Raw genomic sequence first — 13,228 nt, forward strand, 5'->3', positions numbered from 1 at the left:
ATAAGTTCCAGCAAGACCAAAAACAACTCATTTCTAAAATTTCCTTAAAATTCCATTTTCTATTGTCCGATCTGAGCTTCTTTTCATCAAATTGTCGAGCAGCTAGAAATGAGCATCAGGAGCGCTCCTATCAAAACGTTGCAGCTATTGAAAAAAGATCTCAAGATAATAGGTGCTCATCCATCCTTGCAAATACTGCTGGACAATTGTAAGGTTTACCTTAGTTACAAAAGAAAACTCAAGAGAAACGGAGGGGATATAAACTAAATTTTTTGATTGTTATAAATTTGTTTTTTTAATTTCAGGCGCGGATCTAAGGGGTGGCCATTAAGGGAAATGCCATATAGTTTAAAGTCCTACTGATTTGTTAGAAAATGCATCTGATATTTATTAAAGATCTTTTAGAATTTTTGGGATTAATATGGAAATATTTTAGGGATATACTAAGTTATTGAAAAGAATTTGAAAATATTTTGTATGAATTGCGTAACATTTTTTCGTCAAACGACTGATTTAAGTTTGTTAGCCATATAGCTTAAATTTAACGGCAGCCACGTTAGTTTTGGGTTTTTTCGCTTAAGAAATATCCCTAAAATTAAATTTGTCAGCCGTAATTTACGGATTTGGTTATAGAGATTCCTCCCATGGCTACAACGGTTCTTATTATACGTCACAGACATTTTATTCAATCAATAAATGCTGTGAAAAAAATATTTAAATTCAATCTTTTATCAAAATTTCAACAGTGAAAATAAAATTTGGCCACAAAGTTACAAATCCCTAGATCCGTCCCTGAATTTTGTATTTCTTGATAAACATGTACGAAAGATTGTTTCATGTATTTATTGTTTCCAATATAATTTAATTTTACCTAAATTATGCGGTTTTATAAATACGTATTATGGTTTTGAGCATTGTTTACTCATTACTTTTAGTTAGAAATTTTAAGGAAAACTCTTTTTTATATAGGTTTTTTTGTTAATTATAATGCTTTGCAATGTTTGAGATTTCATGGGTCATACAACCACCAAATTCAGAGTAAAAGAAACTATTGTAAGTGTTTTTTGGGAAGATAAATTCATCTCGAGTTTTTTTTAAAGTAGTTAGAAATTTAGGAAATATATTGTGTTTATCTGTGGTGATCATATATAGATAATCATATATAGATAATCATAGAGGTACCAAAAGTTAATTTTTACCAGTAGATAGTTCTGGTTTTCTGTCTAATGCTAAAGATTTCTTGTTTCTCTGTTTATGATTACGGTATGTAAAAAGTTGAGAGATCAAGAGGATGCTCATTTCTCCAGCCAAACCAGACCTAAATGAAAATCTTACATGATGATTGGTAGTATTTACCTTTCTTTTGGAGAATTCTAGTTAATATATCGTTTCTAATACTTCAAAAAAAAAGCCTTTCATATTTTTCTTTTTATTATAGTTTAATAACATAATTACATAAAAATATTATGTGACAAAACTTAAATACTCTTGTGTACAAAAAGCTAAAGTTACATAAATAGTGAAAATAATTTGTATCGAAAAAGGCAGTGTTTATATGCAAAAGTTAAAAAACAATCTTTCCTGCTGGAAACGAGTTTGCTTTGTGTGCGGAAAATAGATGAAAGAATGCTGCATGAAAACAATGATAAGTTAGTGTTGCGTATAAGGATGCTAATAATATGCAAATATGAAAATACACACTAGCAAAATATTGAAATATAAAGTGCAAATGTGAAAATAACAATGCAGATGTAATAGAAGATACAGATATAATATTGTGTGCAGGTGCAAGACTATGTCTCATACATAACCTTAAAAATATATATGAATTTATATATAAAAATATATAGCGATGTGTGAAAATAAAAAATAAAAAATTAAGTGTAAAATGTAAAAATTGTTCCTTGCAAATGTAAATTTGTAATGTTGCGAGCAAAATTCAAAATTTAGTATTGCATCTTAGTTGTCAAATGTGATGGTGCATCTAAAATATCAAAATATAATATTCCGTGAAAATTAAAATTCACTAGTAAAAAATGTGAAAATGCAATAGCTGTATGCAAATATAAATATTTAATGCGGTGTGCAAAATGAAATATTATATTTGCGTGAAGAAATGAAATAAATTTTGTGTGCTATATATCAGAATGAGTGCAAAAAAAATGTGACATCCCAAAAGTGAAAATACGATGTGTCGAAATATGAAATTACATCGGTTAAAAAAAGCTAAAATATTTAGTTAGCAATCATTCAAATATATAGATAGCTGAATTGCAAAATATGCAAACACATTGCTTGCAAAGTGAAACTATACTTGATATATAGATAGACTACATTTGTAAAAATTAAATATAGTCTATCTATATATCAAATATAGATAAGCTATGTTTGATACGATGTATATATGATATATTTGACACGATGTATATATGATATATTTGACACGATGTATATATGATACATAAAACTAAAATAATCGCAGTTATACAAAATTATGATCAATTAGTTTAAATTTTGAAAAGCGTTAATCAACATAATACAATTTGTTGCTGGTGTGATGATGATATATGTTAAGCACGTCGGTCTTATTTTCTAATCGATTTAGTGAAATATTGCCCATCATACAGGCAGGCGTTAATTGCTTCGTTAAACTTTAACCCAGATGGGCAAGTGATGCATCCCATCGTTGTTCCTTTCCAGCAAGCGATGTACAGGTACGGGTTTCCAGCACCATTATTTGATATTTTATCAGCGATATTACCGGAAAAATTTGGTCCTTTACTAAGACAGACATCAGGGCAAGCATAAGTACTTGTAGGAGCCCAGGACTGAGTTGTGTGGCACGATGCTAAACGAAATTTATATTTATTGAGGAAACCCTATTATTTAATTGATTAATTACAAATATTTGCTTATATTACTCAAAGTTTACACTTACTTTGTCCTGGATATAAGCATTGGTTGCAAACTTGGTTAAAGATTAAGTTCTGTGGCCAGCATGACTGGCAGCTTGCTTTTCCGTTTAAACATTGAACGAAATAGTTTGGAAAAGATTGGATGTTATAGTTTCCATCAACTTTTCCAGCGCACAAATATTGAGGACCTAAAAAAAAATCAAAATTTTTATTAAGCGTCTTAAAATAGTTGTTTTAAGAATAACAAATGCACATCAGAAGATCTGTTTTACGAATAATAAGAAGTAGATTTGGCGAAAAGTATGATTTAAAAAACTTGTAATTACAACACAAAGTTCTGTATTTTAGTAAGAACTTATAAAAAAAAAGATGGATTTTACGTTTATTGAAAATTAGTCATCAACTTATACCTCATTATAAATTAGGCATCAACTTGGAACTTATAATAAATTACCTATCAACTTATATCAAACAAATGGGACAAAAGAAAAACTCACATTCAATTGTCACAGGGGTTGGTCCAGTTAGAGTGGTTTGTTCCAAACCTTGCGTTGCTAAAATTTAAATTAATCGATAAAACGAGCTATATATAAATTGTGTATATTACAGTGTAAAAGCCAAATATAATTAATCTGATTTCAAAAATTATACCTCAAGTGTCATTCAAAAATTGGCATTAATATCCGAAATTAATAAAAGAAAAGAAAAATTGTTGGAAGGAAAGAAATGTATAATTGAGGATAAAAAGTTAAAAAAAAAAAAAAAAGCTACAAGTTTAACTTAATAAATCACTTAAACAGTTCTTTCTTTAAATAATTGTTTTGTTAATATTATTTTGAATAAATATTATTTCAAATTATCATTTTAGAAAAAAATCAAGTTTAAGACATTTAGCAAAAACTGCTTTTATTTTTTAAAAAAATGTTGAAAATAAAAATGTTGAAAATAAATCATAAGACCTAAAAATGTTGAAAATAAATCATAAGATAAAATCCCTAACAAGAGATTGCGCAACAAAACGTAAATGAAATCCAGTTTATCATTTCGCCAAACTTGATTTTTCCATTTTGCTACCAAAGAAACTGAGCTACTAAAGAAAATCAATACGACCGAAAATGCGCCCTACTGATCACGTGCATTGCCATTTCCTTTGTGCTCATACAAAGCTATACCTCGTGTTGGTGCGAGCGAAAAAGAGATTAACCTTAACGTTGCCACCACGTGTCTACAAATGGCGATAGTGTGAGGGTATCATTAAACTATATATAAAGAAAACATTTTGGTATTTTCAAAAAATATTTTCTCTTGCAGGTAAAATATTTTCAGTAATTGTTGTACTAGATCTCGGTCTACCGGCAATTTTTTAAAACACTGTATTTGGCGGAGGAACTTAAATGCGATTTTAAAAAAAAGGGGAGTTTTAACAACCACTTTCATGAAGAACTGATGACATCAATACCGTTAATTGAAAATTGAAAAACACTAAAAACAAAGAAAATAAATAATTAATAATTTTTAATTGTACTAAAAATTTTGTTTAATGGCGTTTCTTGCTTAAATTTAACTTTTCATTCTTATTTTAGTTTTCCGGATATTAATGTCAAAGTAAGGATGACAACGGTGAATTGTTACCTTTTTTTTTTTTTCCTTTATCATTTACAATGGTAAAAATAATTTCTTACCAAAAACCAAATGGAAGTATGCATTACCAGCAAAAAGTATAACTACAATAAACGTCTTCATTTTGTTGTTAGGTAATCGTAAAGATGCACAAATCTAAAGAGCTTATAAACTGTTTTGTAGAATGCTTCGAACTGATACAATATATTCACTAAAGCAGTTTTTAAATACTTTGTTATGTAATATTCTGATTATATCGTCGTAAATGAAGTGTCAGTCTTGTTAATGTCTGTAATATATGTAATCGTATAACAAGGTATTAAAAGCTTCAAAACAAACAATTGAGTCCATTCAATTTCTAAAAAAAATAGTTTCATAAGTTGCACGTGACAGAAAGTGTTCTTTAAACCAACAAGTTTTCTTTCTTTTTAACAAATTGTTTCCTTTTGTTTTTATTGATTGTTGATGTTTAGAACAATAACGTTAAGGATGTGTTTTGAACTATTATCCAAAATAAGATTTGCACTGGTATAATGCCGAATGAAACAATGGTACAATGCCGAATGAATTTAACTATTTAGTTGTGGTTTATGGTATAAACTGTTATGGTGATAAAGATGACAGAACAATAATTTTAAGTTATGAACTCAGTCTCTGGTAATTATCTGTTGTGGAATTAAAGTAGCTTATTAAAAAAAAGTGGCTGGGCCTCCTTGCAATAATTTTCTTTTTTTAAATCACGGACTATATTTAAATATAGTTTTCGCTTGTTATCTGTATCTATACAATATTCTGGTACTATAAATCGCATCACAAGTTATAATTATCTTTATTGTATTTAGCACTTGCCATAATTATCTATTGTTATCTATTGTTATATTTAGCACTTGCTGTCGATGTCAATTTCCGTTGATATTTAGGTGACGTAAAACTTATTTTTTGATAGTAAAAATAGTTTAAATTATCTTTATGACTCCCGATAAACAATTAGTAAATACGGGATACTTGTCTCGTGCTAGCCACCAGGTTGGCTCTCTACTAATTGGTACGCATTTGAGCCCCTCTGTAAAGTGGTATGCCTTGGCTCGCAAATTATAAAAAGTACCAAGTATCTTAACAAAGTTGATTAGGTTAAAGACTTTTCAAAGGTCAATTACAGCAAGAATTTTTTCAAGTTTTTATGATAAAAAAAAAGTATCAATCAGATTCCGTTGCGAGTTTAAAACTAATTATTTTTCTTTTGAATTTTGATTTGGGTTGTTACAAGAACTATTTGAGTTTGGTTTTTGTTTCCGTTTTAAAAACGTTTTTTAACCTTATCAGGGTTTCTGATATGAGTTCTTATATTTACACTCTAAAAAAAAATCCGTTGTATACAACGAATTGGGTAACAGATCAATCCGTCGCTATTGCACCAACGGCTTTTCCGTTAAGTTAACGGATTAAAGTTTTAACGGATTGAAGTCCGTTGATATTTTTCCGATTAAACAATCTTTTTAAATAAAGGAGTTATTACTTTAGTGCATCAAATTATCCGCTGTTTTTATTTAGTTAAAATAACGTTATTGTAGGGAATAATCAGTTAAAATCACTCCATTATAATTAAAGAAGAATTAAGCCACATAGTATTGTAACTTGATAACAAAGTAATCCTTACATTTTTTAAAATATGGATTATTTCATTATGATATTCTTAATACATATTGATTCTTACCATTATAAATGTAATAATTACCACCCATCTGATACAAGCAGTACTAATTATACAAACTACCATGGTTGGGAGAAATATAGTGCTCAATTTGTTAGCAAGCTTCAAAAACTCTTTAACTGGACATTGAAAACTAATCAAATATTTGTAATAATGTAATTCAGTACACAAACTTTTAATTACAATCAAAATAGTTTTTAAATATATTTTTAATAGTCATTATATTTGAGGTTATAAAACATCTGTATAAAACACACACACCCATATACACAATAGATGTTTAAACTAAACCAATTGTTAACAAACTAGGTTTTAGGTTTTAACGCTGCTGTTCTTAGTACATGTTTCACGCTTCAATTCCAGCAACGTGTTGTCAATTCCTAAAGGTAAATATAACATAAAATACAATAAAGAAAATATGGAACCTAAATTATATAAATAGTATGAAATGAAAATAAAATTTTACAAAGTACCTTTAACAAATATTGCTATTGCTAATTCCTGATTTATAAACTGATAATAGAAATTTTTTTATTTTTTTTATTTCCGATACCATTTTCTAAAGATAAAGTTCGATGCAACAACTAAATAATATCTTTAATAAAAATGTGTAAAAAAAGATAATCTTACCTGATAACTGAAATGTTCTATAATTTCCACATACTTCAAAACCTGTCAGGAAAAAAGTAAAAAAAAGGTCTTCAACTTAAATAACGATAAATTAAAACAAAAATAAATAACCTCACCAAAAGAGATGCAAATAACAATATCAGAATTTCAATTTGATACCACATCCCTCGTGTCTAAGTAGTAAATTCTAAACGAATATAAACAAGGCATACATAAACTTAGTTGTACCTAACCAAAATAAATATCCCCATCAAAAGAAATGCAAATCAAAATCTAATTTTTAATTTTACAACTAATTTAAACTTACAGCGTGATATTGCATACCATGTGTCTAAAATAGCAAATTGTAAGGATATAAACAAGCCATATAAAGATAATTGTGTAACTCACCATTTAGTTTACACTAAAACTGTGTAACTACAAAAAAGCTGGCAAATTAAACTTATTGCAACAAACCTTTTATCTACAATGTAAATGTGATTTAAAGATCCTGTAAACAAAAAATATTGTTAACAACTCATTTTTTAAAATATTTGTCTGATGTAACTGACAAATTTATTTAAAAAAAAATACAATAACAAGGAACAGATAACTGTAATACTTGAACATGATTAAGCCATTGTAAGCTGATGTCCATGTAAGTCCTTAACTTGCTTAAACTACATATTAAAGCTAAAAACATATAAGATAATAATACAAATATTAAAAATTATAACACATCTATATATTTTTTTATAGTTAAATGATTATAAAAAAAACAATTCAAAACTTTATTATTTTTTATGTAAAGTACTTCAATATGCTGACAAATAAAACTCTAACAAACAAGATTTAAAAAATAATTTATCAAAAGAATATCTTTTTATTTTTTATTTTTAAAAATTTATATATATATATATATATATATATATATATATATATATATATATATATATATATATATATATATATATATATATATCAATATATTTTGTGTTAAGGATATTACAAAAAGCACAGGTCATTGCAAATAGTAATTCACTAATAAAACGCAATGACCTAAATAATATAAAGAAAAGAGAAGAGAAAAACATAAGAAAGAAACTAGTCACATAGCAAAAATTTATAAGTAACACTTATAAAACAGACTTTTAAAAGAGTTAAAATATAGGTCAAATAGCTATTATAATGTATTCACATATACATACATATATACACATATATACAAATAAGAAATTATAATATGTACATAAACATAAAGAAAAAAGTTGTAGAGGTAAAGAATGAAGTTAAGCGTAACTTTTTTGGTAAAAATGATGGAGTGACGTTAAGAACAGATTCTTGGATCTAAGGATAAAATCTGTTTTTAGGGTGTACGAAAGGGTGTTCCAAGAAAGGATACCCTGATATGTAATGGAATTTATTCCATGTTTAGTTGTCTGTTTATATATATATATATATATATATATATATATATATATATATATATATATATATATATATATATATATATATACATATATACATATATACATATATACATATATACATATATACATATATACATATATATACACACACACACACACACACACACACACACACACACACACACACACACACACACATATATATATATAGACACACACACACACACACACACACACACACACACACACACACACACACACACACATATATATACATACATACACTTGAACAAAATAAAATGAAACTAACTAGTGGTAGTTGAACTTGCAGCTTGATCTCATCAGGAATTATTGTTGACTGCTGGCTTTCATAATGTTTTCTTAACTTTATGAAACTAATGAAAACTCTATTGCATTTATAAAAAGTGCATTTGACTTCATGTAAATTTCGAAAATGAGAAAAAAAGGATATGTAATGATGAAAAATATAATCTACAGAGGAAGCACTTCATAACTTTTTTCGGAAACCATTTAAAAAATTCTTTTTTTTTTCAACGGATTTTGTTATTTTATACGTTGAATTAATGGAATTTCGAAGACTACGTAATTTGTTAACTTTATTTCGTTAATTTTGTTGTTTTTGGAAACGAATTACTTCGTTAATTTAACGGAGACACGCAATCCGTTACTTTTTCTAACGGATTGTTTTTAGAGTGTAACAAGATTTTTAATATCCTTATAAGAAAATTGTTAAACAAAAGTTAATGATTATTCAAGAGAGTGTATAATATAACGCAATTTGTTATGCATTTTTCACAATAAATCATTAAAATTGGGGGAGAGGGAGGGGAGGAAAAAGTGCAATAGTATCTAAATATTTAATTACAACTAATTATTTACAAATTTCGGTGCTAACTTACAAGGTAAGTTTAATTATGATTTGATAAAGATACTAATCTTTACTGGATGCCAAGACTCTATGAGAATGTTTGCTGAAAGTGGGGGAAAGTTTGAAAATGTACCTCTCTTTAAAGAGAGTTTTAATGGTACCTCTAGTTTATGTGTGTGTAAACAAAAATATACTGATACAAATACAAGCGAAGCTCAGGTTAACGAACAAAGTCTTTTTCAGACAGCTATTGTTTCACTTATATTAACCATCAGGTAAAAAAGAGTATGGTTAAATAAGAAGTGCCTTAGTACACATTACTATAAATCCCTTTATAATTAGCTTCAAAACTACAAACCTGATAAAAGAAAAACCGCACCCCCTGAAATTTTGCTTTTGTTAATAATTTAATAACAAAACAAAACTTTTTTTTGTTAGTAATAGTTTTTGGTCAAACAAAAAGTATGAAAAGAACCATCAAAAATCAAACTCTGCAGGAGGTAAAAAGTTCATTAAGAAAAAGCTAATTTATTAAGCACTTTTTTTTACCTGGATTAAATGTGCCTGTATTTAAAAAGAAATAAATGAAATTCAAAGTATATGTACCTACTTTTACTATAGTTATATAAGAAATCTTTGTAAAAAAATACAGTTAGAGCTTGTTCAAGTAAATACAATTTTTTTTCAAAATAATAATTCAAAATGGCATACCAAAAAAAATATTCGAATGATCCCTACAAATTACTTCTTAAAGTGTTGCTTTATGTGCCTGTTGTAAGTTAAATGAATGTAAAGGTGCGGAAACCTGTGCTTTCTGCAAAAGAACAACTTAAAAACAGACATTAGCCATATCAAAGCAGATATAGTAGAAGCTGATGAGATTGAAGATGAAGTGCTTCTGTGTGTGTTCTGCAGAAGAACAATTTAAAGACAAAAACTTTAAAAATATCAAATATTTCTAATATTTTAAAAACTCATATTTTCATAAATTTTATTTATTCAGAAAAAAAAATTTAAAACTAAACATCTACAATGGAGAATCGAATTGACAAAAATTATCAGTTGCAGTTGTAGAATGCGAGTGACGATGATTATAACACCCAGCGAGTATTTAAAGAAAATTGTGGTTTCTATCAAAGAAATCTTTTAAAAAAACACCTTTGATGAAGTTGAGGAATCAGTTAGAGTGTTATAGATGAAGTTTAAGTGGTTTAATTGGAAAAAAGTGAGTTTATGGAAACAAGAACACATCTTCCATTTGAAGTATTCAGCAAACTTCCATCAATATTTAAACAGAAACTAAAAAATACTTGAAGTCATTCAGCACCTTCTCCTATGGTAGACCATATCTGAAAAAAACGGTTTAAATCAACAGACGGAATAGAGCACAATCGGAAGTTAAATCCATGACCATTTTTAATACCATGGTCAAATTAAAATCACACTTCCTGAAGATTGGTGCATGATTATGAATGATGGAAAAATTATTTTTGAAAATCCTGGTTCTTTTTCAACTAATGTCGACCAATGCGTTTTCAGTTTTTAAAAGAAATTTCGGAAATTTCATGAAACAAAAAACAGCATATAGAGTCACAAATCGATCCCACAAACATCCCACAACAGTTGACTTAGAATTCGGGCGACAACTTTCGGTGTTTCATAAATTAATTTTCACTATGATAAACGGTAAAGTGTTTAACATAATCACTGAGGCATCTTTTCAAACATGCTTCATTTGGAAAGCCAACTCAACTGAAATGAATAATAATAGACAACCTTGCGTTTGGACTTTCAATATACTTTTTGCATATTTAATACGTATTTATATTGAAAAAATGACAAATACGTTGAGGGAATGACGAAAAAGAATTTGACATCAGGAAGAGGAAAGCCCAAATGGAAATTCTTTCATATAGATAAGTGCGACCAGGAGGTGCGGGAACCAAAATTATGAACGATTTGCAGATAAAAACCAGACTAAACAAAAATTTAATGAAAAGGTGTTCAAAAATTTAATGAAAAGGAAATTCTTCAAGCCATGTCAAGTAAATACCAAATCAAGATCAAAGAATATGATTTGTATTTTACACTCGCATCTGTTTGTAAAATATTAATTCATGGTGCCTAAATTATTGCAAATATGAATATTCCTATGGAACAGCTATTAGAGGAGGCTCAGAATAAGCACTTGAATCAGTATTTGGAGTTTTACACAGAGAAACATCAAGACAAGACACAAATAAGGATCTCTGAAATCTGCTTCTTTCGTTTTCAGATCCCTGTACTTCCTCTCTTTCACGACCACCGCCAGTGATCAAATATGAACTTATAAATAAAGCTGCTTTAGGGTTGCCGATATTGTAACACCTAAGACGAAATTTAAAAATGTAGGCCATCAGTGGAAACATCGATATTCAATTGTATTTCTTAATTTAACGATTGTTTGTTGTAAAGAAGTTGAAAACTCAAAATTTAAAAGGCGTTAGATTTCGGAGAATCAAATAAAAAAAAACAAAACACTATTAGTTCAATTGAGGAAACTAGATCCGTAATTGTACCATTGTAATCCAATATTGTTTCATTTTCTTGATTTCAGATACTTCACAACTTTGCAAATGATTTTAGATTTAAGGGATTAAAAGAACTGATTAAGACGAATGGTTTTTGTAAAATCAGGAAATGGAAATATTCAGATACAACATAACACCTAACTGCCCATAATCTAATGAAAGAAAGTTTTTTATTTAATAAATTCTATGTAACTTTATTATTATTTTTTTTCTTTTGGAAAATGCTGAAAACAGGTATCACCAAATATGGTACAATTTTTATATAAATTGTATATTTACTAATGGGGTTGCTAGGATTGTAATAGAGGTAGGCAGGTATTAAAAACAATTATACTAAGTGATGTAAAATAATATATACCATATCTGGGTTTTAGCAACACTTATACTAAATGATGTAAAAACAAAATAGATAAAAAGTTGCATATATAGTTTCAGTTTTTGATTAACACCTGCACTGTCAACATGACACCAGCCTTGATAAGTGAGACATTTTATCAAATTCTTTTTTATACTTTTCACAAAGGTAACTAAACCAGTTTTCACTATGAAGAGATGGATCTGCATGCTTGAACATTTTTACACCATTCTCGTCCTTTTCTATCTTTTTAGTTGTTTTTGGTAAAGCTGTATTAGAGAATGCATCTTCATAAGGACTACTTGTTACCACAAGTGTTGTACTGGAATTTATCTTTTTTTGTTTGAGCAGTGAAGTTCACATTAAAGTATAGATACTTTTTTTATTGGAATCTTAACATAGAAAAAGGTAAAAATTGCTAAATTTGAAAAACCAAACCAACCAACCAAAAAAAAAAAATAAGTAAAACGGTTTATAAACAATAAGTAAAACGGTTTATAGCAAGAAAATAACTACTTACTGTTTGAAAAGTTTTTGGTTTTGTTGCTTACTTGAATTCATCTCTCCTCTGAGTAATTTAGAAGGTGCAATGTCTTCTTCCTGGAACACTGAATTGTCTACTAGCTATTTCCATACCAACAACCTTTGCACAAGCCTCTCCAAAAGGTTGAGACACTTGAAATTGAGTAATACATTTGCCTGGATGGTTTCACACCCATTTATTACAGCCAGTCTTACATTTAGAACTCAAAGCTTTGAAAAACGGTCTATCTAAAGCTTGTGTGTGATGACAAAGATAGCATTACTGTTCCATTATCTTGATCAATACTAATTGTTGATAATTACGATGACTGACAAAACTTAAAAACTTTATGGTGAAGTTTATTAATAGTTAAATTTGAATTTGAACAGTTATAAAATTGTGTTTCTATTATTTATCAATTGTGTTTCTCACTTTAAGGTCTTCGTCACACTAGCAAACTTTGGCAGCTAATTGTTTGGAAAAAAATTAAAGTTGTGAGTTTAATTTTTCTTGTAAGAATAATTAAGAATTAAAAGTATGAAAACTAAATTTTTTAACATAAAAAAAAATCGACAAAATTGAAAAACTCGATTAAAACTCGATTAA

The 13,228-nt window shown here is 28.1% G+C and overlaps 1 protein-coding gene and 1 long non-coding RNA gene across 9 annotated transcripts; both read right to left on the bottom strand.

Moving 5' to 3' along the window:
* Window positions 1-1,457: 1,457 nt before the first annotated feature.
* Window positions 1,458-4,790, bottom strand: LOC149885591 (chondroitin proteoglycan 2-like). The gene is made up of 4 exons (XM_090094406.1): window positions 4,598-4,790; window positions 3,413-3,469; window positions 2,939-3,103; window positions 1,458-2,848 (listed from the first exon to the last, which is right to left on the bottom strand). The coding sequence occupies exons 1-4, from the start codon at window positions 4,656-4,658 to the stop codon at window positions 2,586-2,588; spliced, it is 546 nt and encodes a 181-aa protein (XP_089950532.1). The 5' UTR covers window positions 4,659-4,790; the 3' UTR covers window positions 1,458-2,585.
* Window positions 4,791-6,388: 1,598 nt separating this feature from the next.
* LOC149885592 (uncharacterized) lies at window positions 6,389-8,976 on the bottom strand. 8 transcript variants are annotated; one of them, XR_016454562.1, is made up of 7 exons: window positions 8,596-8,976; window positions 7,478-7,535; window positions 7,333-7,366; window positions 7,184-7,207; window positions 6,877-7,063; window positions 6,720-6,805; window positions 6,389-6,626 (listed from the first exon to the last, which is right to left on the bottom strand). It is a non-coding gene; the product is annotated as an uncharacterized LOC149885592 (long non-coding RNA). The 8 variants fall into 8 exon arrangements; XR_016454560.1 differs by having other exon boundaries at window positions 7,478-7,548; window positions 8,596-8,975; XR_016454558.1 differs by having other exon boundaries at window positions 7,184-7,366; window positions 8,596-8,951.
* Window positions 8,977-13,228: the final 4,252 nt, after the last annotated feature.

This window comes from Hydra viridissima, unplaced genomic scaffold (genome assembly GCF_058129835.1).
Source record: "Hydra viridissima isolate aposymbiotic clone 2 unplaced genomic scaffold, HvirCarnegie_v1 scaffold_7, whole genome shotgun sequence".
Lineage (NCBI taxonomy): Eukaryota > Metazoa > Cnidaria > Hydrozoa > Anthoathecata > Hydridae > Hydra > Hydra viridissima.